Below are 26,325 nucleotides of genomic sequence, written 5' to 3' on the forward strand. Positions count from 1 at the left end.
CATCCAGCTGAACACATATACTGCTATTTTGATGACTTGTAATTGAATTCCTGATTATCAAGGCTAAGGTTTATCCCATGTGAACTTCTGCAACTTATTCTGCATCTGTAGAAGATCTACAAGTCTTGTTTAATTTCTGCATTCAGAGAAAGGAAGGGAAAAGGACCTCACCCATAATGATCTTTCATGTTTGAACAGCTGCACTGCCAAGTGCTCTGCAGATAAAAACCGCCTTAGTTCCACTGAGAACTGTGCTGATTTATACCAAATGAAAATTTGGTCAGCTGTTTTGAAAATGAGATTCTAAGTTAACAAAGTGATGCCATGAAAATGTCCACAAATATGATTCCAAGCAATCAAAACTACTGCAGCAATTCCATGGCAGCAGCAGTGACCAGTGAACAAAACTGCAATGATTTTACAACTGCTGCTGTACAAGAATGGCCATGGCACCTAATTTACAAGCCATATTGTATACACCACAGAATAATGTGGGGTGTGAACAGAGGTTGGATGGTTCCCAACTCAGGAGCTTTAAAAGTTCTGTCAATAACAGCTTTGTATCTAAACTGGTTGTGAGTTGTGCTTCGGTTCACAGCAACTTCAACTATGGTTTCCCTTTTAAACTTCCCTCCTTCAGAAAGTGGTCAAGCTAATGAAGATGTATTTGTTCTTCTTTACATTTAGCCATCAAGGAGGAATGTGAAGCTGATGTTCATTATATGAGGAATACTGTTATATGGCATAAAAAAAAGAGACAGTTGGCCTTATCAGTTTGAAGAATGCATGTAAGTAGCAACCTTGAAATCGTGTTGCATGGAGAAACAAACTGCAGAGCAAGATGAAATGAGAAGCTCCTTACTCTTGGCTGACTAGGAGTGAAAGGATAAATTGTATGCAAACCTTTTCTCCCCATGTAACCTAGGGAAAGCAGTGATGTACCTTAGAATGCATGTTCTTTGGCACTCATGGATGCTCTAAGCTTATTGCAGGTGAAAAGTACAACTGTTTGTTAAAGAAGTACTAGAGAATAAGTCATTTTATAGAAAGGATGGACAAAATCAGTAAGACTTCTCTCTTGTCTTTACTTCAAGGAAAAGAGAATAGTTGGCTTTGAACTCCCCCAATTTTGAGGACTGATATAAAGGGTAAAGACAGTTTTTTAAAGTATTTCTGTCATTGATAAAAGAAAGCAGGAACTGCACTGCTATTAGCCTAGCAACTCATATATTCCCACTCCCATAAATCTCAGCTTACATCGTTTCAAACTCCTCTCTACAAACATAGGTGAACCACCCAAAGATACATTCAGCTTTCCCTATCTATGCCTCCAATATGATATGCCTCCAATTCTACAGGATGACTACTGAGTAGCTACAAAACACAGAAGAGACTGCAAAGGAATTCACTTATATAGAAGTCATCCAAAGTACAGCCACACTGCTGATGTTCACAGAACTGGGATGCATTGATAAAACAGAAGGAAAATCACTGCTCACAAATGAGCATGATGGCTTGGAAAAAATGTATATATGTATTTGCAATGGTCTTTGCACTCAGTATTTGTTACATCATCTTTCTCCTACTCTGTCAAAAAATCACAGTAATGACTGTGCTATCTGTAATGTCAGGAATCTATAAGAACAAGGAAGAACTATTTATTCTCACATATGGTAGAGATTAAATTATTCAAGTTATGTGACACATGGCACCAAATATTTCTTAGATTTCTTTGCCCCACATTTTGGAGGGCTGGATATGCTGGTTTGTTTTTAAGTTTCAGGAATCTATTCCTATTTGTAGGGTTTTCTTGGTATCTGCAATAAAAATTCCAGAAAGTACACACTTGTTTCTTTTAAATAATGAATAAGGCTTTATATATTATATTTTGGTGTCTGAAATCCATTAAAATGAAGACACGCAGACCCAAAAAAGGACTTGTCAACAAGATAAGAGGAACTGTCAAGTGTTGTACAAGAATGCTGAACAAGATATTGGGACCTGAAGTCTGAATTAGAGAAAGACCATACATTAGTGGTTTTCGTATGGCCCTCATTTTTATTTACCCTGGGGGATTATAGTCTGAAAAAAAGAAAAATACCCACCTTAACTATTCCTATAAACAAACAGGGGCTCCAGGGCTATCCATAGCAGGGCACTCCAGAAAATGAGATGTGCTCACTGAAAAAACCATGCTCCAATCATCTGCTTTTAAATAAATAATGTCACAGACACTTCATTGCATGAGGGCATATTCATAAACACCTGGTGTCTGGTACTTAAAAACAAGGACACTCTTTAAACATGTTTGATTACTTTGTATCATTTAGGTTTTGGCATGGCACCATGGATTTTATTTCAAGAAGCGTCTACTAGTGCACCTCTTAATGAGAAAAAAAAATCCCATGCACACTACATTTTTAGAGGATCCTTTTATTCTATTAAAATAATGAGAAAGGGTCTCTATCAGCATGGAGGTCACAGCCACTCATTATCACATAATCTAACTCTTCATAGTGTCTTTCTTCTCTCAGGAAAAGCATCTGATAATCTTCCTAGAATTCTGGATTTGTTTAAGTCAATACTTTGAAACCTTAACATGATTATGCTAAACAGTTAATTAATACTAATCCCTGATACCATTACTATTATAATTTCCCATACAACTTCTCCTCTCATCAAATTAAAATTCTTAAACGGGTCATTATAACTTAAATACAAACACAACCCTACCCTATTCTCAAAGTATGACAATGGAAACACCACCTCAGAAAGTAGAGTTAAATTAGAAAGGCAGAGTGATCAAGCAATGGACATAGCAGAGCATGTCTCTTTTTTTTTTTTTTTTTTACTGTTAGTTTAAATACAAGATTCTGCAAATGCATTTAAGAAAAACAGCCTTATGCAAACATTTTTCCTGCAAATATTTCTCACTTCAGTGGTGTCAGTCAATTTAGCCTAAGAAATATCCTGTCTCTGAAATGCAAGGGTTCTGTAGCATTTGAATCATATGCACACTAACTAAATGCAATATAGCAGTAGAACATTTATCTAATATAATGTATCAAATATATACAGTAACTTATTCAGAAAAATGCTTTTATGTCTAAAGTCACACAATTGCCAAAACTGACTCAGTGTTTCACCCATGTTTCTCTTCTCAAAACTTTTTGTTGCTTTTAAGAAAAGTACTATGAGGCACCAAGCATTAATATAATTGTTTGCTACCTTCATTGCTTCACAATAGTCATTCAATTATTTTAATAAATTAATTTAAATAAATTAGCTCTAGAGTCAACCTTGGATGTGCCAGATTTTTATTGGCAGAGAATTTTTACAAGCAAGTTACAGAGTTTTATGATAATCATTTATAATGAAAACACTCATAGCACATTAGCTATAAAACTTTTAGTGAGCAACTCGATAAGAGTCCATTTGTGTTTTACTAATAACAGGAAATTGTTACGCTTATTCAAACAAGAATTTCAAAAAAGTAAAAATGTAGCAGTTTTCATCTGGTGAAAATTGATAGAACTTTACTCGCTACAGAATACTCAAGCTATTTGGTCCTAAGATTCCTCTCCTGACAGTTAGGAAAGTCTCCTCGGGCCTCCTACAAACATGAATTTATTTCTATGACTTCAGTGGCAATAAAATAATTTCAAAATTGCTTTAAGCTTAAGAAATTCAAGTTTAAGATCAGCTGTTCGCATACAATCTTTATGAGCAGTCAGAGGTCTACTATGAGCCATCAGGTAAAGTGATCTCAGATTTTTCTCTCCATTAACACCTTCCAGTACTGTTCTATGGTCAAATACAGTTGCTACATTGACTCTATATTAGAAGAAATAAGGACAATCCTAAAATGCTGAGAAAATCAAATATTTTTACAAGTTAATTTAGATTTTTCTTCTACTCAGTATTATTCACTGCCTTAACAAGTCTCAACATAAATAAGCATCCTTATCAAGGATAATAAATGTATATATTTAAAGTTAAGCTAGGATTCGAACATTGCACTGAAGAAGGAGCAAACCCACAAATTGGGTTACACTTTCAACAGAGGTTATTTTTTCAACAAGCAAAGATAACTACAACACAGCGCTGTGATACAGGGGTAGTTCCAGTTTGCATTCAAAATTGTATTTGCAAAAGTCAGGCTTATTTTCATAAACTGATCTCACATAAGAAAAACAAGTCAGAATTGACTGCAACTAAATTTACCTAGTGAGCAGATTCCAGCTTCAATAGCCCAGGATCTTCTCCAGTAATTTTTGACAGAAAAATGAGTAAGCCTTATGTTATGGCAAAGATAAAACCTCAACTTGCCATATTTCAGCTGAGCAGATCTGGGAAAATAAATATGTTGTTTAGGAAAGTCTCAAATACTGTTCTGATTCTGTCATCTAGTCACTGCCTGTTTTTTCTAATAATGTCCCTAATGTATGGGCCAGTTTGTTCACTCTTGGAATAATACAAGAGATGCTATGACTGAAGGAACCTAACAACTAGCAAGTACTAAATATTAGAATTCCCCTAAACATTTTAAGTTCACTTCATATAAACAGGGAAAACTCTTATTCTGTATTCCAAACCAACCAAATCCTCCAAATTTGGAAAGCTCAAGTCCTGACTAGAAATTTCACAAAATCGAACCGCATTCTGCCATCTGCCAGTCCATAATTAACAGAAGAATGAATGCAGATCTCCACAGAATGGTACAGTGCTTCCCTTGGCTCCACGAGACACTCCCAGCACTAGGACTTCTGTTTCAGAGGGAAGCAGAGATACACAATGGGACATTTAGAAGAGATATTAGAAGAGTGTGACAGGAAACTGGGGTGCATACATGTCACTCTGAAACCAGAACTACCAAACGCTTGAGGCCAAAGAATGTAACTTTAGATCAATTTTTAAAAATACCACATGCATTTTATTATTGCTTATGACTAGATTAGTAGCCTCCAAACAAAAAATTCTGTCCAATCTCTTTTACACATTTTCTTTTCCTCTCTACATAACTTAATTAGAGGAAGAGATGTTCTAGTAAAGATCATGCAAAACTGTTATGAACTAAATCTCTGGTGTGCTAAGAAACACTGTCTCTATACATTCCATGAACAAAGAACATGCCTCAGGCTTAGTTTCACCCAAACTCTGTGAAAAGTGCCTTGCAATTCAGGCATGTTAATAGTATGGCAAACTTAAGTCTTCTTATTCCGCAGTGAAATTAGAAGCCATCAATAAAAGTCCTTGCACATGACCAAGACCAAGTTGAGCTAAGAACTGTTCCACCACATCCCATATTGTCCCAAAGACTACAGATCTTTACAGCTATGAACAGTTTCAGACTGCCTAGACACATAGATGTTCTGTTCACAATGTCTGCTCTAAAGTTCTCTATAAAAACCTAAATAACAGTTGTTACATTGGAGAAGTGGGCTTTTGTTTTCAAAATATTTATAGAATTGTCAGTTTTTGAAGTGACTTTGTGTGGGTATGTACAATAGTTAGTGTCATAGAGTTTTTGTCTGTGACTATGCTTTTTCCTAATACCCAAAATCACATGCCAATAGCATTTATTTCCATATTGTTTCACATCAAAATATCTTCCATACTGCCAAGAGCAAAGAAAGTAACAACACTTTTGGAGTACTCTGATTAAATGCTTTCACTCAATGCCTTCTAGCAGTTCTTTCTGAAAGTCTATAGACTGTGAAATTTGGTCAACTCTGAGATTTATTAAATATGAGTATGTTTACTAAACATGTTTTTACAGGCACAAAAAAAGCTAGGTTACCATTCATATGTACATGATATTGCCCTTGAATATATATATACATTTTAAATTAGTTTCTACCTTACTTTTCTTTCCTAGCACTGCTCTGTCAATCTTGGAAGTTACAATGACTGATTGACAATTTTAGGGAGTACAGCATTTACATTTAACATTCGGACCCTGAAGAGAAGATATTTAAACAGTACTGAGACTGCAGCAAAGCAATCTATAGGGGGGGTTTGAGACTTTTTCTGAAGCACTTTTTAAAATGCTTTGTAAAGCTTCTTTTATCATGTATACAGGGAACTTTAGAAAAAAAAAAAAAACAAACAAAACATTTACTTGTAATTAAACTGTTGATTTCCACTCATATTCGCAGGTCTGAAAATGATTTACCGTGAATTCTGTGGGTTCATTAGTCCCATCACTGAGCAAAGATACCTCTGAAGCAAAGTAGATCTAAACTTCCTTCTGGATGGTCCTTGCTCTGACAGAAAACTAATGCTTCCCACTCCTTATGCACAAAGTCTGCTGGGTGTCTGTCATCTCCATTGCTAGCCATTATAGACTAGTCACAAAGCATCAACACAGATGTTGGCTGGGCTTTTATTGACACTTACAGCTTAGATCCTTGGTTGTCTTACCGAAGAGAAACTACAACCAGAGGTAAAATACAGGAGATCCTGCAGAAATGAATGGCCGAGGTAAATACAAGACAGTACCTACTCCAAAGCCTTAAGGATTTTAAAAGAAAATGTATTAATTTCTGTTCAAAATAGCTGGCCACAAACAACTCTGCTTAATAGAAAAAAAAAGAATCAGTCTAATCAGTCGGTTTTTAAAGAGCTCAATCAACTGATCTTTCTTTATTCAATTAATTCTTAATCCATGTTACTGAATAGGACTTGTTATATCCTGGGTTATCTCTCTTTCTATGTTATTTTCTTTTTACTTGAACTATGAAATACTACTTATTGATAAGCTTACTCTTTTTTTTTAGAATTAGAAGGATCAGAAGTCAGCACTAATAGCTTTCTTCAAAAACTAGGTGGAAAAGGAAAAAAAAAAGCCAGCGTCATCTCTACTTAAAATTACTTCCTTTTCCATTACCACTTTCAGCAATTGTCATTCTTTGCCCTTTGGATTGTTTTTTGGGTTTTTTGTTTGGTTTTGGTTTTGTTTGTTTTTTTTTCCTGCAAGAAAAATCAAATGTAATTACTTGAGTATGTCTCAATTACCTGTCCTTTTTTGGTCTGGAAATCTTGATCTGATTAATTGGACTTCTCTGTCCTAATGTCTTCTCCAATGCCCTAGGTCCTAAGTGCCTTACCTTCTTCATACATTTTGTGGCAAGTGCTCCATTTTTACTGGTTCACACAAGATAGAAATCCTGTTAGCAGAGAAATGTGCCAAAAATTAGATGCAAGTGTGTTATTTCACGTTTAAAGGAGCTTGAAGGGAAGATGAACCAAAGGAGAACAGCAAACACAGAATTTTTACTCAGAGAAACACTTATATTTTGTGCAATACAATGGCAAATGTGTGGGGAGTGCTTGTCAGCCTAATCTGACACAGCAACACTGAAGTGCCATGGGCTGGGGAACACTTCCAGTTCCCTGGCTCAAAAATCATCAAAAATCCTCTATTAAATTAAAGGAAAAGGAACTGTTTCCACCCTTTAAACATACAAAATAAATTCCACTAACAGGAGCAGGAAGTCAGAAGACACGTGGCTACATCCGTGAATATTTCTTAGGTGTGATACTGTGACTTGTAACCCAGTTCTTATTTCAGGTACAGGAGGAGGTGGGAGCGATCTTTAGTAACAAAAAGGTGACTTATGCCTTTTAATTATTTTGCTCAGGACAAATGAAGTATCTAGTTTAAAAATAAATGGCAACCTATTCTAACAGTTGTTTTGCCTTCTCTTTTGTTATAATTCCTTCCTCAACCTAGAAAATAGTACAACACCATGTTTGGATCAGTCATGAAGTTCACATTACACATTTGAGGCAGATTCTCAGTCCCAAGTGTCTTAATTTCCCTCTCATACCCTGTGTTATAAAATAAAGATAAAAATTTACTTACCTACCGCCATAAACGTTTGGTTAAATTCCATTGTAATTATTCCGCCTATTATAACTAAAATAAGCTGTCATTTCTCCAGCAATTGTGAGAGTAAATCTCACACCTAATAGTAACCTAATCAACAGAAAGTCCCGGTGACTTAAGGGGATCACTTGCTAAGTACTGTATTGCAACTCTGACAGAGCATGCACTTAATAAGAAGCCTCTTCTGCCTAATGACTTTTGCACCTATGAAAACAATTCCAAAGTGTGTAAATAAATCGATCCAACTTCTCATTCTCCCTTTCTTAAACTCCTTCTTGACTGCAAGACAAAAGCTGCTTCAATATTTTTTCTTCACCTAGCCTCTCTTTGAAGAGATTAAATAACCCCAGCATGGCCAAAATGCCAAAGCGTCCACTGCTTATAATGAAATGATAAAATAATTTAAAAAAAAAAAAAAACAAACAAAAAACCCAAACAAACAAACAAAACACACAAAAAAATTAAAGTGCTAAAGCAATTAAGGATGAAAAGTTTCCTCACTCATCACATTTTTATGATAATATCAGAAACTCAGTAGGCATACATACCAGCTGGAACTGAAATCTGAGCTCAATAGCACCTTGTATGCAGGAACATTATTCTAATTCATTCCACTCATTTATTCCCAAATCCCTATTCGTCATAACTATTTGCAATACATGATACCTGAGAAAGAAATAAACAGAAGATGACACACATAGACAGCCCCACTCCCCCTGGAGCAGCATGTTGACCAGCCTCCTAGTAAATAATATATTCTTTAGGGAAATCTGGTAGTCCTTTTACCTATCGAGGATTCCACATCATGAAAGGGTTGATCTGCTTACAACTTATTGTTAATGCCCATTTATTTTTGATAGTGTAACTCTTAGCATTGCCTGAATCCAAAACATGAAGACATGCTCCCTCAATACTTCCTTCCCACCTACCTGACACACATCTGGTATTCCTTCTGTTCTCACTCCTCTCTCATGCACCTTTACAACCTATTCAGAGTGTTGCATCTTAGGCCAGACTGCAACTGCACGAGGAGCTATGATTTCCTTCTGATCCTCTTGTCCCCATGCATCCTACTCTTCACTTTCTCTCCAAGTTTTTGAGGCTGATACTGTCACTATCCAAGCAGTACTTTCAGGGCAGTAGGAGCAGAAGGCATTTTTTCTCCACTGCCCAGGATGCTCTTGCATTAGATGCTGTTTAAGGTGGGTTTTTTTAAATTTGTTTAGCTGCCTGTAGGAAAATGGTCCTTACTCTATGCAGAGTTTATTGTGAATAGAGAGCCTAAACTTTTCAAATTAAAAGCCAGGTTAATAGAGCTTGCCTTGATTTAAGAGGACAATTCGGTGATGTTCTCATAGCCATGCCTTCCCAAATCCTCGCCGGCACGGGATAAATCCGAGCAAGGTTTACCCAGCATCAATGCAAACTGTGCTGTAATTCCAGCCTCCACTGGGTGCCACTGTTGCCCAGCACAATGTGTGCGCACGCCGAGTGAGTCAAATGACAACTTCCAGCTTGCACTTCGCTCTCGTGAAGTTTTCAAACCACATGCAGAGAATTATCGCTTGGTTTTTAGTGCCCTCAGGATGCCACATGATAATCCTTTTAGAACAGAAACTTGAGGACTTAATTCTTCCTAGATCACTACGGCTAAAAGGCTCAAATGCAAAAGTGCTCTGATTTTTTCCTGATTTTGCACTTGACTAAGTCTTTTAGCCCCATGTGTGGAACTGATCCTCCATGATGACTGATAAAATTTACCCCCTATTTTGATCTATATTTTTTAATCTCTGAAGGAACTGAGCAACCTGCTCTAGTTGAAGATTCCCTGCTCACTGCAGAGGGGTTGGACTAGATGATATTTAAAGGTCCCTGCCAGCCCAAACTATTCTATTGTTCCATGTCTCCATCTAAAATGCTTTGATGACAGCTTAACTAGCACAAGGGTAAAACCTTACCACAGACCCATAGAGGACCTTAAGAACACTCAATGTTCTTAAACTGTATGGACAAGAATGGCAGTAACACTGAAAATACATTATCAGCCAACTTAATTTAATGGCAATTAAGTATTAATTTTATTGAATGGATGTAACTTCCATTTGATGGTCCACAGATATCCACAACTTGCTAAATACCATTCTGATGACTCAACCTGGAATCCAAAATTAATGAAGCTTAATGTTACGAATTACTTTTGAAAATCCTGGCCAGACAATGTAATAACCTTTCATCTGTCTATTTCACATTAACCCAGCTCTCAGATTTTGCTTTATTTCCTTTCCTTAGGGCTCAAATAAATAAGTAAATAAATAACTGAATATTAAATAATATTACTTATTACTTATTTATATAAATATTAAAATCCATTAAAATATTTTTCATACATTATATTAATATCTAACGAATAACTAATATAGAATTGTAGAATAGTAGAATGATTTGGTTGGAAGGGACCTTTAAAGGTCATCTAGCCCAAAGATGAGGGCAAAGAGCTGGAACATTTTCAACTAGAGCAGGTTGCTCAGAGCCTCATCTAACTTAGCCTTCAATGTTTCCAGTGATGTGGCATGTACCACCTCTCTGGGCAACTTGTGCCCGTGTTTTACCACCCTTGCTGTAAAACATTTCTTCCTCACACTTAGTCTGAATCTACCCTCTTTCTGTTTAAATCCATTATCCTTGTCCCATTACTGCAGGGCCCATTAGAACATCTGTCCACATTTTTCTTATAAACACCTTTAAGTATTATTGAAAGCCTTCTCCAGACTGAACAACACCAAATCTCTCAGCCTGTCCTCATAGGGCAGATGCTCCAGCCTTCTGATCATCTTCATGGTCTCCTCTGGGCCCACTCAAGTAGGTCCATGTCTTTTCTACACTGAGGATTCTAGAGCTGGATTTAGTACTCCAGGTGGTGTCTCATGACAGTGGAGTAGAGTGGGAGAGTCACCTAACTTGACCTGTTTGCCACACTTCTTTTGATACAGTTCAGGATATGATTGGCTTTCTGCTCTGCAAGCACACAGTGAATGTCCAGGTTTTTATCCACCAATACTTCCAAGTTCTTCTCTGCAGGACCACTCTCATCTCCCAGCCTGTTTGGATACCAGGGGATTGCCCTGACCAAGGTGTGTAACTTCACATTTCACTTTGTTGGACCTTAGGAGGTTCACATGGGCCTACTTCTCAAGCTCGTCCAGCTCCCTCTGGATAGCATGCCATCCCTCATGCCAGCTGCACAACTCAGCTTTGTGTCATCTGCAAATCTGCTGAGAATGCGCTTGATCCCACTGTCCACGTCACTGAGGAAGATATTAAACAGGACTGGTCCAAATATGGACTCCTGAGGGACACCATTAGTCACTGATCTCCATCCATACATTGAGCACTTGACAATTACTCACTGATTGCGACAATCCAGCCAATTCATTATCCAACAAACAGTTCACGCCTAATCCAAAGTCTGCTGGTCTAAATGAATTTTTCTTTCCTTTGGTTCTGTCTTCATAATGCCACACTTCTGTGTCTCTACCAGAGTCCTAGAGTCTTCCTGTTTGTCTTTGTTTAAAAGTGGGCTTAGCTGGCTCACAAAAATGAGTCATTAGTGGCATGACTACTTCAGAAAATTGGATTTGGAAAGGAGGACAAAGTCTGCTGTTATGTACATCCCATGAAGCCTTGTTGAAACTCTGTCGCTGAAGAGGTTGACCTTTTCTATTAAATATACCATCAAATTCTATGATGTCATTACTGTAGCTAAACAAAGCATTTAAAAAACCCAAAACATTGCTAATACTTGCCCATGTTTTAAGGGACAAAATGGTAGATAACTGAATCTGCACAAGAAATATCAAGTCACAATGAGCTTTCTTAAGAAACAAGGCCTACAACACCTCTAAAAGTGGTTACTATAAAACATGTATGAAAAAAGACAAATATTGGAACTTCGCTAATCTTGTTTAGTATTGTAAAAGTATATAATTATTTTCTTGTGATTTAAAGTAACAGTTGATCTCAAATAAAAATCCAAGACTTGATGGCAGCAAAATAAGATCCTATGGCAGTTATATACACAGTATGAGTAGGTGCACACACATCCACTATGACAGGATTCTCAGAATTAGAAGATAGTGTCAAAGACCTTACAAAAGTCCAGATAGATGATTTCAGTCATTCTTCCCTTGTCCACTAGGGGAGTCACCCCATCATAGAAGGCCATGAAGTTGATCAGGCAGAACTTGACTGTGATTAATTCAAGTTATTGTGAAACCTTTTCCACGCCTTCTTGGTGAGAGCAAAGTGACAAAGATGAGTTCGTATAAAAACTGGAAAGACTTCTGTGGGTCCCATAGGGATTCCTTCTTCATCTCAGCTGAAGACAGTGGTCAGATCAAACTTTTGAAGTCTAAAAGCTAGCAGTGTTAAAAAAATCAGCTATGCATAAGGTCTAAGAGAAAATTTTAAGGACTTGAGATTACTTCCAAATTAAAGAACAACACCAAACCCCAGCTCAAGTGTCCAGCTGAAGTTTATATCAGCCCTGCCTACCAAAACACAAGCTGGAGGAGGAAGCCTGCCACTCTATGACACGTAGCAGAGTACCCCTAAAAATTGAGACTGATTTTGTATATCGGTATGCCCTGATCCATACAAAAGTTTGCTCATCTATTCCCAGGGACTGCAAATGAACAAACTGAAAGCCCTCCGGAAAGGAAAAGGTCCAGACAGCACTGGCAAGGGAAGGAAGAGTCACTGAAAGACCTACTCTCTGGGGACTTAACGATGGGCAAGAGAAGTAAGGTACAGGTAAGGTGAATACACAAGCAGTGCCGTTAGTTGTTTAGCTAACAGGATTATTATCTTTACCAGATGAGATTGTTTTTCCAACAGCTCTAAGTGTTTTTGAAGATTTTTTATGAAACATGAAAGTTTTAGTATAAATCAGGCAGAGTGCCAGACTTAAGTGGTTTCCTGCAAACAAGTCTAAGCAAAAAACCCTGTTATACTGACACACAAGTATGTCTCTACATCATCTGCCATTAATTATTATTTAACCTTCACTTTTTTTTTTTAAGAAAGACAGGGAAACTCATGTATATCATGTGTGAGCTTCAGCTAAGCCACATGGTAGCTCTTAGTTCATTACAAACCTTAGCTAAGAAAAAACTTAAGCAACTAACTTCCTTGGATTTGTTAGAAGCATATGCAGGATGCTTTACCTCAGTAATTCCAGCTCTGACTTAAAATGTATATCACAAGGAAGGGATACTCAGTTTCATTTAATTAGTCAAGTAGATTACACTGGCTTTGATTTCCTCCACTTCTTCTTTACAACTGGCTCTGGGAAAACACTCAGCTTCAGTAAGAGCTATTTTTTGGCCCATGCAGCAGAGTCAGAATATTACCAACAGCAAAACCCTGAGAGAGCTTTTTGTTTCTCTAATGCTGTTTCAAGGGTAAAGTTAAACTGCTAAGCACTCATTTAAACCAAACAAATCTACTGGTAGAAAGTTTAATAGCAGCCAGTGCTAGAACTGGTCAAAGCTGGTATCATAAAAAAAACTTTCCTGCATGTACTTTTTCCCCTGTTTTGTAAACTGTTTTCTCACTTTATAGGTACTGGAGAGAAGGAAAGAGAAAAGAAGGTTTGAACCATATATTTTGACCATAATTTTGACAAACATTTTGTGAAACCAAACAAAACCCACAAGCAAATGTATATGTATATAACTGAAATTTGTGAAATGCAAATTTGTGAATTTCCTTCTCAGCGACACTATCCAGATCTTTTGCATTTTGGGAGCCCTGCTGGGACCCAATTTGCAAAGGTTCCTTACTATTGTCTGCAGCTAAAAAGATTCCCAGCTCACACCTGCACCAAATTGTGTTGCAGCAATTCTGTCTAAGGCCTCACTGCCTAAGCAAGTGTGAACACTGGGAAGCTCTGTGATGCAAGGGGCTTGTTAGCCCTGTGTTGAACTGGAGGAAGGGTAGTAACACTCATGAGAGTACAAGAACTACAAAAGTGGTTTTGGAAAAAAGCCAAGGTCTAAGTTGAGCATAAGCTGAGGTTTATGTGTTTTGCTAGTTTGATCTACTGCCAAAAAGCAAGCCCAAGGAAGTGGTCTAGATGTGAAGTTAACTCAGTATGGATGCTCTTGTGATGAAAACCAATTTTCCGCAGTGCTCTCAGGTCCTGACTGTGACCCCAATATATGACCAATATTTATTTCCAGATCAGAATAAGTCAGTCAGTTTGTCTAGCTGCCTCCATCATGTTATCCTCAGATATGACTGACATCAGGTCATTTATGGATGAGCTAAAACCTCCAGCAAGTGGAAAATACTCTCTTTTCAGCTGGCATGCCCTAAAGAAAAGAAATACAAATCACGTGGAACCAGGAGAAATAATTCTTCACATTTGAGGGATTTTGTCATTCAGTACTTCTGTAAGTGTAGTTTTATGTTAGTGAAGAATTCCATCATTTCAGTTAGATGAATGAAGAAACTATTTCGTCATTTTTCTTTTTAGTCATGTGTATCTGAGAATTCAGTCCTCCAAAATTAAACGTGTGCTAACATTTTTGAAAGTCAGTGTTGCACGAGCAATTATAGATATACAAGAAACTGTATAGAGCACTAGAAAACTCCAAGAGTCATAGTTAAGTTAAGCAAGAAAATAAACCTGACAGAAGCCTTAGAAGGGAAAATAATGTTAGTACTGAATTCTCAAGCTCCAAAGGTGTTTAAATCCCTGTTGTGTTACCAGATCTCTGCAGGTGGCTCTTCTTCCTGCAGAGGTCTCAGAAACTGGTGGGGTTTTAGGTGAACTCAAGGATCAGCCAGACAAGAAAGGGAAGCTCTGAGCAGTAAACTCTAAGGACCTTTTCTAATGAATCAGAAAAATCATTAAAAATTCTGAGTCATTAAGCCTGCAGAATTTTGTAGAGGGGAGCTATCTAATGTGTTTATCTCCATTTACAAGCGTTTTCACCCCTATTTCTCCTCATACTTTATCGTGGCTACAGCTAAGCTATTTAATAAGTGTAACATAAGCACATTCAGTACATGTGTTTACATATGGATACAAATGCAGATATGAGATGCAACAGCTTCCTGCTGAGTGAAGAGAAAAAGGAGTATGAAAGCTACTCTGTTAGCTCATCTGTTAGATCCTTCTGTGAGGCCATCTCTTTCCAGTTTTCTGCTTCTATGAGGGACAAGAGGAATATTTGAGGTCCAAAATAGCTCTCCCCTTGCACTCTTTTTAAATGCTTCAATTGATTCTCATTAATCTCTGCCTTCAGTTTAGGAGCTGAGTAAGCTGCTTCTTTCATCTTAAAATTAAATTTGTTTGATAGATTATTATTATTATTACTAGACAAGGAAAACCCACCTGTCATTTGATACATTGGCTTCTGTTCCTTCGGACGTCATTCATGGATCATTCACTGCCCTGATCATTGTCATCACTTTAGGCTATATTTCTAGTCATTATAGAAAAATCATCATCTGGTGATTTCCAAATTATTTTTCATTTATAAAATTCTCTTAACATCTTGACTTTTGAAACATAAATCTAAAGCTATTCGGAGTGCTTTAAATAAAATACTTAGCGAAATACAAAATCAATAGGTAGCATAAAATACTAACATAACTGACTGTGAAAACCATGTGTAAATTATATGGGAGCCAAACAAGTGCAGAACGGTAACCTGGCAGCAGCTCAAGTTTTCAAAATGAAGTTGGAAGGAATGGCAACCTACAGGCACTGCTCCAGTTTGATCTTGCACATTGAAGTGTACACCTCAGTAACCTGGCAAAGTCTGGGGACTCTCCTTTTCAGCTTTCAAAATCTATTCCAATGAAACTTGTCTTTTCAAAACAGAAGAAGGAAAAAGATTGTAGAGTCTCTCCAGCATCATGATTAAAAAAATTGAAGTGTATAAAAGGACAGAGCTGAGGGATAGATGAGATGTTGCTCCTCCTTCAGTGACTACATCCTGTATGGAAACTAAGTGCCAAAGTACACCTAATCCTATCAGCTCTCACTCTGCTGAACACCGTTCTGGAGCCACAAAAAAAGTACAACAGAGCAGTGGCAAGATTTACTTCCAGCACATCATTGATGATACCTGAATGCCACTGCAATGCCTTCTCCTGATTAGGTCTGGCTGAAACATCAAAAAAACAACAACAACAACAAACAAACTAACAAACAAAAAACCCAAACCACACAGGGCCAGTTTGGTTGTTTTCAAATTTTTGCATGTGGACACATTACCACAGATCCACATTTAAGCAATATGCCACTTAAGCACAGGGCAAACAACACAAAGCCTAAATCTGTGAGTGACATGGAAGGACTCACACTAAAGGGAAAAGACTTAAAGCATTCGTTTTTGGGTTAGGAGACAGCACTTTTGTTATCAGTGTACAGATAGATTTGTATGTCAATTCATAGACTGCCTGTTTCACTCTATTGAAAAGGCAGACAAGGTTGATTAAAAAGGTCTTATTTGATTTGACTCTGAAAGTTTTGTTTTGTGCCACAGCACTATATGTATGGTAGTCAGCAAACAAATATTCAACTTTGTGAACTTTACTGCAATAGGAAACCTTAGCCACAAACAGACCAACAGATGTGCATATCTGTTGACATTTTTAACAGGTGGCAGTTCTCTTGTTTTTAAATTAAATTATTCACATGCTTAAGGCTGAGTGCACGTGTATATGTTTGCAGAATCTGGGTAAGGCCAGATATCTAAGTGAGGATCTACTGATAGACAATAGAAATCATTCTTCTCCAAAGCCAAATATTCACCAACTCCTTAACCAGGTCTTCTTATCAAAATGTTTATCTTTAGTGCTATGCTTGCTGGCTCCTTTCTCCCTCTTCTAAAATCTATAATACGATTTAAGTGAAGGAAGGTTTGTAAGGAGAAGTAATATCTTTTAGCAGAGCAGCTGATACATATCTCTTTAGACCATCAGGGTTACAACAACACGACAACTGTAATTTCGTTAGTCATTTTAACAGAATTGAAATAATGGCCATGACCTCAGCCAAAGCATTTTGAGTATACTTTTTTCCTATAGAGAACTGGCAACGTACCATAATCTTGCACTAACATGTCTGTCTTTATTCAATTCCATGTCTCCTGAATAAGGCATAACAAAAAAAAAAAACCCTTGCTTTCCTCTTTCCATGATAAAGTAGGTACCACCATAAAGCTAACAAATTTTAGTCTGATGTGTAACTGGTAGAAGGTTTTCAACAGACCAAATGACACTGAAGAATTTAACTACCTTGTTGGGTTTAGAAGTTTTTTTTCCTTTTGTTGTTGTTGTGAGGTTTTTGAGGGGAGAGGTGAGGGCAGTGGTCAAGGGTTTTTTTAAACATGCTTTCACACTGTTTTTCAGTATTCATAAATATGTCACTTCCTTGACTTCCAAAGCACTTTGCCTTAGAACTGCAGCCTGTTGCATCTAAGATGTCAGATTCTGCAATGACTTAAGAAGTCTTGCTACTCTTGCCTGGGATTGTGCTGAAAGAGGTTGCATTTACTAATTATGTGTACATGGCTGTGCAGTCAGGAGGTAAAACTTGAAACACCACCTAATATATACAAAGCCAGCAGTTGAGGAAGGGCAGTTGCTGCACTCTGAGATATGATTTAATGAATCTTGCAGAGGCTCTGACAGAAATGTAATTTGCCAAACCCAGCACATTTTTCACTGCCAATTAATTAAACAGCCTTACTGATAAAAAGTGTCCAGTAAATTAAAGAGCTGCAAGCCTAGAACTTCACATTATCTAATTGTGCTACAAACTCAGCTACTGAAATAGATATGCCTGGTTATCAAAAAGGCTATGTGAAAAGCAGCTTTAAAAATGTTGTTCCCCACACTATTCCTTAAGGTTGACTTATAGTTCTTTCTCACTGTAGCTCTTAATTCTCATGTGACTTACACGATTACCCAGTGACAGCAGTGAGACAGAGCTCCCAGCTCCAGCTATCAATGCCACCAAGTTAGAGTGTGCTCTGCACGGCAAAAGTTGCCAGAATTAGTCTTTAAAAGGTTATCCTTCTCTCTCAAAATTCAGAAATCTTTTTATCCATTCTTGCTTACTGTTCATAACTTCACAATCACAATTTCAAAGCCTGGCTACAAACAGCCATGAAAAATGACCCAAAACAATGTTCTAGAATGGAAAGAAGTGCATTATGCAAACCAGAAGAAGAGCTCACTCCCCAGGCAAAGGGCTGTAAGAGGAATGTATCACTTGGTCCTTACCCACCTAAGTCATTTCACATGCTTTTAGCACACAGTGCTCTGTGGTTTTAAGCATGCAGAAAGTAAGTTTCTGGTCTCTTCCCAACCATGAAGCTTCACAGGTTTTTCCTGCAAACCAGAACTACTTTGGGGAATGTGAAAGAATGATCTTCCCCTTCATAAAACATCATTGAGAATGTGTTTGCCAATGTGACACATGAAAAAACTCAGAAAAGGTTATAACACTGCATTTTGCCTGTTTTTATGGAAAAGAGACAAGAGAAGGGCTCCTTAACAATTTAACACCTTCTAGTGACTTCTAAGAGCCCTGTATTTTTCTGTTATTGCCCAGCCATGGAACAAAACAACATGAAATTTGTCTCTCCATGAATTAAAACTAAATTTTGAAAACTTTAGAGTTTTTAAAATATTTTTCTTTTAAAAAATTCTGAATCATTTGAGTTCTTGAATTCAACTCTTTTTAGAATAAAATAACTATGGAATTTTTATCATCCTATAATCTAATCTCTTGTTCTGAAACTAACAAAATTGGCCATAAAAATTTTTCATACAGGAAAAAAAAAACTTTAACACAAAGCTCTTCTCTGAAGAGTGAGAAAGGCTAACAGGCTGAGGCAGATCTCTGTGTTTTCTGAGATTTTCTCGTTGCTGAAAGTTTTGTGAACAAACCAGTCTTTGCCACAATAAAAATCAGCATTTCACTGCTTCTCAGAAAGCTACACACCACTATTGCACTTCTTGAAAAAAGGAAACAACCTATAGACATGCTTTTAAATCCAGCAGCCTGTGGGTTTCTCCTTCCTAGTTGCTGGTGATCTCAAATACCTTTTCTAGAAGTCTATTATTAATGTTTTCCTTCCCCCAATATTTTGTATTTGGAATAATAAAATATGAAGACAACTGTACAGTTCACTCAGATCAGGAAAAATGTCAGTCTCTTGTATGGTACAAAGTTTTTTTCCATCATAATCGAGGTACTATGAAAATTAAAACATTCATGATTGTGGAGCATTCACATGCTGTGACAATGAAACCTGTTGATCACCAGCTAACTTTTGTGTTCACCCTTTGAAGTGGGGACTGTACCCTCATACCACCCAAGCTCTCATAATCAGAGCCCTCTCCATAATTCATAGAATCATAGAATAGTTTGAATTGGAAGAGATCTTAAAGATCATCTAGTTCCAATCCCCTTTGCCACAGGAAGAGAATCTTCCACTCGACCACATAGCTCAAAGCCTCATCCAGCCTGGCCTTGAACACTTCCAGGGATGGGGCATCCATAACTTCTCTGGGAAACCTGTTCCAATGTCTCACCACTCTCACAGTGAAGAATTTCTTCCTAATGCCTAATTATCACTTCTGTCTCACCCTACAGTTAAGTGAACTTCAGTGGTTTCAAAAGCTGAGATTACTTCATCTGAAACAAAGTTACTCCATGTTTTTGATAGAAGCTAATGTTTGAAACTGAAAGCTCAAAGTGGTTAGAGGTGAATCAAGTAATCAACACACATTTGCTCAAAAGCTAGGAAAAAGTTGTGGTTGCAGGTTCTATAATAAACATTTTATTTAATTCCCCACAAAAGCTTGGTTTTTTCAGTGGTATCATTGACAGACTGCACTCCCATCATGCAGATATTATTATTGTGTATAACATCATGGTTGTTCTGAGAAGCAGGCTGGGTTCACAGTGAATAATAAATTTTTAGGTTACTCATATTTAAGAAGTCCTTGTGAAATTCATAGTTTCCCAGCCACGAAATTTGTACACTTTATACTTGCTTCACCCTTCTTTAGATTCTTTTCCTGGAGTTAATCTCATATAATGTGCTTTAAATTAAGCATTCAAAGCAACGTATAATCTATTCCAAGGCAATTTTGCTTAAAGCACATTGATAAAAGCTGTGTCATTTGTTAAAAAGAGGGGTTTACTAGTGAAAGTAACTGTTGTCACCGGTGTCTCTGGATTATCTCCTCTTAATGAGTTCATTCCAGGTGTCTTACTTTCTGGAGTAGTTTAAGTAGTGTAAGTAAACACACACTGCACACTGTTAATATTTAGGCAGCTGCTTGAATGACTATTTGTATAATCATTACAATTTTTGTAGCAGTTGAGCCTTGATCTAGGTCTCAGCTGAGCTGAATATTTTTAATGTAATAACGTTTCACATGCACAGTAAAAACTGCAGTACATTACACTGTCTGTTTGCTATTTATTTCTGAACTAGCTCTGCAGTTCTTTTATTGAAGCTGGAAGTTCATTGTAGCAGAAGCCTCAGTGAAAAAAAAAAAAATCACACAACTGAGTTTCAGGTAGGGCAAAAAGCAGAAATCCATGCCTTTTAGCACCACCACCGACAGCCTTCGTATGGAGAGACCTGAGGCAGAGAAACTGCCACAGACTTTAGACTTTAATGAGGCTGCATGTCAGCAAATGCAGGAAGGAAAAAGGCTGAAGAATTGCTTTAGGCAAAAAAATGTGCTAAAGATGTATGATTGTAGTCAGACAGAAACCTCATTTCCAGGCAGGGTTGCTTCATGTTGAAAACAGTGTGTTAGATTTTATGTCTGTCTTGATAATGAAAACAGTATTTAAGGTACAGTTGTTCCTAACACAGTTTGCTGGATGTACATTATCAAGATCACAATAATATTTTTTTGAACCCTAAGTTTCACAAAATAGGATAATCTATCCCAACTCTGTGACTCCAGTAGTCCTTCCTATATGGTAACCCTTGAGGTGAATTAAGTTTTCAAAGCACACTCATAAAGGTTCCGATATTCTACCCTCCAGAGTCCTCAACAAATCTTTCAGTTCTTCTGAAAGGAGATTTTAGGTATTTCTTATATTACCAACTACCTGTATTACATATTGTCTCTGCTTAAACTCTGGAACACCTAAATCAAGAATACCCATCTTTTCTGATGGAGTGAGTTTTCCCCTGAAAACTTTGCATGCTCAAAAGCCACAAGACACAGATGACAAGGTTCTCTTGGGTACAGAGATGGGAAGCTATAGGAATAATGTGTTCTGATTGCTTTTCCAGGATCTCTCTACTCCTCTCTGAAGTGGGACTGGTCAGGCAGCGGAGACCAAACAGTGATCTCAAACCTGCTGCTGTCACAGGAGATTACAAAATTAAAGTGTACCAAACAACCAGACATCTGCAAGCAGCTTGAAGCACCAAAATTACCACTTATCAAGAACAGCTTACATAGAACATTTATTTACACAGTCCCCAGTCACGAAATGAGCTATTTCTTCACTATTTTTCTACTTTAATTGCCTGACTAATTTGTTACTGTTGAGTTCCTGGAGCTCTATAGTTCAACATACAACAAAGTAACAGTACTTTTTCAAAATTCAGTAAAGTACTTGCAAGTGAAATAACAACTATTCTAAACTAGCATTTTAACCTACTGATTCTTCTTTATTGTACACACAGCCAATTAGACTCACTTAAGTGAGGGGGAAAAAAAAAAATCATTGCAACAACTACCTTGTCACTGCAATTATAGCAAAGATCAGTTTGTTTATCAAGATGATAAAAAAGTAATAACGGCTTTGGCTTTTTCAAGTGTGATATATTTAAATATATGTGAATGGGAAGAGCAAGTTTGCTTTTTTTAAATGGAAAGAAATATTTTTGTTTATAATAGGCAATTTTCTACATTGTGTTACTTTCCTTTATTAGTATATGAGGACAGTATTTCCATATTATAATCCAAAAAACAATTAAAGACAAATGGTGCAAACCCAGCAAACCCATTCACATTAAATTTGCACCAAGTATAAAGAAATATTACTCAGGTGTATCTAAAGATAGATGTTAAAAAGTTAAAATATTCTCTACTTGGATTGCTTCCTGTGAACTGCAAACTTCCTTGCTCATTTTCTAAATAACACCTACATTAATACATGTTCTTGCCACTGAATTGGCAAGATCAAAGAGCACTGGATAAATAAACAATATTCCCAATGTCTTTAGTAATTAAGCACTGCAATTACTGCAGAAAGTATACTACCCCATTTTAGTTCACCTCTCAGATAAATGTTTCATTAGAAATTATAGCTCTTGATGCTTTCTTTTAAGTGGTCTTCTAAGCACTTTAACGGCTGTAAATTCTAATTGAAAAATAGAGGAGGGAGGGCTTGTGTAGTTTTGGTGGTTTTTTTTATCTTGATTTGCCTAATCTGAATCTTTTGGAGTCCAAGCCTTTTTTTTTTTTTTTTTTTTGTATGGAGTGTCTGTCATTAAAAATCAAATTCAAATTGCACTGATATTTTAATGCACTAGGTGGCATAATGATATTCACATTAGAGCAAATTAAATGCTTCACTAGCACCCAGTACTCAGTTGGATAATAGAAACCACTCTTTCTGACAAATAAAAAGTCCTATGCTAACTTTTGTAATGATAATACTGTTAACTGATAGTACTAATACTGTTAATCCTCTTTTTTTTTTTCTTTGAAAGAGTACTTCAAATTTTGGAAGAAATAAACCTCTCTTTTTTAAGTAAGACAATATAAAAAACTGGGGTATTGTTCCCATCAAAATACTGGTCATCCAAAACATGCACTTTCCATTGATTCCCTGTGTCAGAATACCTTGTTGCATCTAAATAAATGTACAAAAAGGATGAAAAGAGAACACAAAGAGTAGTAAAACCTTCTTGCTTACTATCATTTCTCAGCAATCTGAACTGGCAAACCTGGGCTGTCACATTCTGATAGATTATTTACAGATGACATATGGTTGACATGGCCTGTGTTGTTTAATATCCATGAGCACTTGGAGGCACATTAACCTCCTCGCAGAGAAAATGTCTTTGTTTCTTTTGCCATAAGAAGTCACACATTCTCACCCAACAGAAACCCAGGCCACAAAACATACCGTACTGTGTGCTGGACCCACATAACATACAGATCTTCAGAAACACAGTTTTGGGCAAAGAAGTTGACAGTGTGATAACCAAATCTCCTTTCATAAACCTGTCTGTTCAGTCAGGTGAACAGGATTAATGTCCAGGCCCTCATGTTCCAGACTTAAGTTTTGCCAAGAGGTGATTTAAGAATTGAAGGTCCTTGAAGGTGGGGATTTCAGTTAAAAATCCTTTAAACCCTGCTCCAATCCTGATTGTGGTAAAGTTTACCCTGATAAATTTAACTTGTGACAAACATTAAAGTAGATTAAAGAAAGATCTTGAAAGTTATCACTTTTTCTAGTATTCCTGTTTCATCAGCTTTGATATGGGCCACATTAAACACATGTTGACGCTGCCAGGAATTGGACCAGGTGAGATAAATCAATCTTTTTCATTTCTAACTCTATTAATTCCTCTATTATAGTGGACATAATGAAAGATCCTTTTAGACTGATTCTGGTGTCAGTCTGAAACAGCATTATGTCAAGAAAAATTTAAGTCATCTTCATTTACTGTAAGCTCAGAGACTTGCTTTTTGCTTCAGATATTCTGTCACAGTTTGCTTGAATTTGGGGCAGTAAATTACAAGATACGTCAATGCAAAGTGGCACTGAAATCATTTATCATTAACTTGAAGAGGCCATTATTCAGCTGTGGAAGATGACTGTTTTATGAAATACAAAGGATGAGATCATAATTTAGTGACCAGAAGTGTTCATTTTCCAAAACATAGCAGTATGTAGTGAGAAAGAAATGGAGCCTAAAATGTTGATATAATTTTATCTGGATAATGTTTTGATGTTGGTCATCCCAGTTAAAATTGGCTTTCGTGAGACCTGCTGCTGATTAGCAGACACATTTTTTGCTTGGCTAACAATTATATCTGTCCCACTTCTTTGTGTGTAATTATAACTCTCACAAGTTGCTTCAGTACCACAAGCAGCTGCCCTACCAGAGCATCACGAAAGGATTTAAAGAGGTATAAAGCTTTCTCTCCTTTAAGGATTATGTGAAACAATGGAGTTTCTAAAAAAACACTCCAGAGAGTAGAGAAATTGTAATTTCTCTAGCTTTTTTGACATAGTCACCAACACGTTTATCTGTTTTATAAAAATTATCTCCACTTAGGAACCTTATTTGTGAAAGGATAATAGAATAATGCTACTGCTGCAGCTAATTTTGTAAAGGCCAAAGATGTTTTCAGCACAGAGGAGGTGAGCATAGTGTGGAGCATCATCAGTATCAAACACCACCATATTATCAATTCCTAGAAGAGATTAAAGACAGCACTTCTCTGTTTTATGATGCAGTCAGTAAAGAATACTGAAGTGCCTACCTTTTCCAGCTGGTGCATCCCTTCCTCTACGCAGCAAATTGATGCCAAGGTTCTCAGTGTCTGGGGATAAAGACATCTGAAGCAATCCTGGCGACAGATCTTAAAGAGAGTGACTACACCTCCTTCCTGCAGGGGAAAAATAAAAATCAGGAAAGCAGCACTGAATGTTTGCCTAGTATTTAACCAAGAATAGGCTGGGGGGCAGATTCCTTTAGTAATTTATCCAAATTACTATAACAACACCAAAGTGATGTTAAGCTCACACAGAGAACTCAAGTTGATTAATGCTTGTACACTAAGTGATGAAAAAGTAATATAATCTCAGTAGGAGGTGTGCTTAAGTGATTGACTTTTACCAATTACAAGCTCCATTTAAATTAAACTTGACATTCATGTGAAAATTACAAAAAATCATCAATAGGTGGCAATTAGAGTGACATTTAAGTGATAGTTCAGCCATATTCTATTAGTATAAAGCAGATTTTTGTTAGCATATATTTCCCATTCCTCTATATTTCTGAACTCCACACAATATTTACTTAATGCTAAAAATTTGAACGAGAAGGTCATGTGGTTGAAGAGCTACTAAAAATAAGGTAGAAATATGTGTCAAGTTCTATACAGATACAATTCCTGTCTTCATCCTCTAATGGATAAAATTTGCATTACTAAGCATTTTTCTTTAAATGCAACAATAATGACAGAGACTTGGGTATATATTAGTTATCCTTAAATATTTCCAGTACAGCTTGTGTTAGCAAAGTTCATATAACAAATGGAAAGATATAAATAAGTACCAACAACATATGCACTTCATGTGGTGGGGATTTTTTTAATTATTTTTCACTTCAAAATGTTCTGCTATCAGGTAGATTACAGGTGTTTTATATTATGCAAGACCAGACACATAATGGAGAGAAAAGCATTTCAAATATTGATTACAGACAAAGATCTCAGACTAAAGTATTCAGATCACAGCAGTAAATTAAAAAATAGTTGAAATCATAGATCAACTATAAAATACACCCTTCTTCTTAAGTCTGTTTCTGTAGCCTTTGTTTAATTTTTTTTTTTTTAGATTAATAGAAATAATATTTTTTTGTTCCTCAACCATTTGTATTATTTGAAAGTTCAATAAGTTGTACTGACTTAAAATCTCCAGGCTACAATTCAAACTCCACTCATTTTCAGAATTCTATACTTTTGTACTAGTCCTGCTTGAATACAATAAAGAATAATAGAGCAAGCAAAGCCCCCTATTCAGTGTAAAAAAAAATTATACCAATTTATATAGAATTAGAGAAAATTAATACTTCAATATATTTTTCAGATGGAAGTTTTATATCATGCCTTTACATATGTATATGGAATTTCTTTGACATCAGTGGAAACACTAGGCTTACTGAAGTTTGCTAAAAGTAAAACTTATTTCTGGAATTGTAAGAAGTGTTCATGTATCTGTATGAGTTATTTTATATCTGACACTGTTATATATAGCCTATTGCAGAAAGGTATTTCTGAGTCTTTAAATTAAAAAAGAGGCAGTACACTAAAAAAAAAGTTCAGTTATATTTTTCCTTCCACAAAAGGATACTGGTATTTCACCCAAGCAGTAACTAAATTATCTGTAAAAAATATAGGGGAAAAAAGCTGTTACGGTGTCATCCCCAAGCCAAAGGTAATGGTTTTGTTAGAGTTTTTTTTTAATTTCATTATCGATTTGAAATTTCCTGCAGTTCTACAAAATCAGAGATGATCTTAATCTTTGCTGCAGTCATAATAAGTAGAAGTTTATGGACAATACTAGTAGAAGCTCAAGCCATGTTGGCACATTTGCTTCAAGCCTTCTCTGTGACAAATGGGTGCCC

The 26,325-nt window shown here is 36.6% G+C and overlaps 1 protein-coding gene across 2 annotated transcripts in view; it reads right to left on the minus strand.

The window, feature by feature from the left end:
- Nucleotides 1–26,325, minus strand: part of INSC (INSC spindle orientation adaptor protein) — a 137,526-nt gene that overhangs the window by 26,013 nt on the left and 85,188 nt on the right. For both annotated transcript variants that reach the window (XM_051804392.1, XM_051804393.1), the window contains exon 7: nt 24,458–24,583. In XM_051804392.1, the coding sequence (XP_051660352.1) occupies nt 24,458–24,583 (126 nt within the window). The remainder of the gene's footprint in view (nt 1–24,457; nt 24,584–26,325) is intronic.

Source organism: Manacus candei, unplaced genomic scaffold, assembly GCF_025592945.1.
Source record: "Manacus candei isolate 608988 ecotype Guabito, Panama unplaced genomic scaffold, ASM2559294v1 h1tg000060l, whole genome shotgun sequence".
In the NCBI taxonomy this organism is placed as follows: domain Eukaryota; kingdom Metazoa; phylum Chordata; class Aves; order Passeriformes; family Pipridae; genus Manacus; species Manacus candei.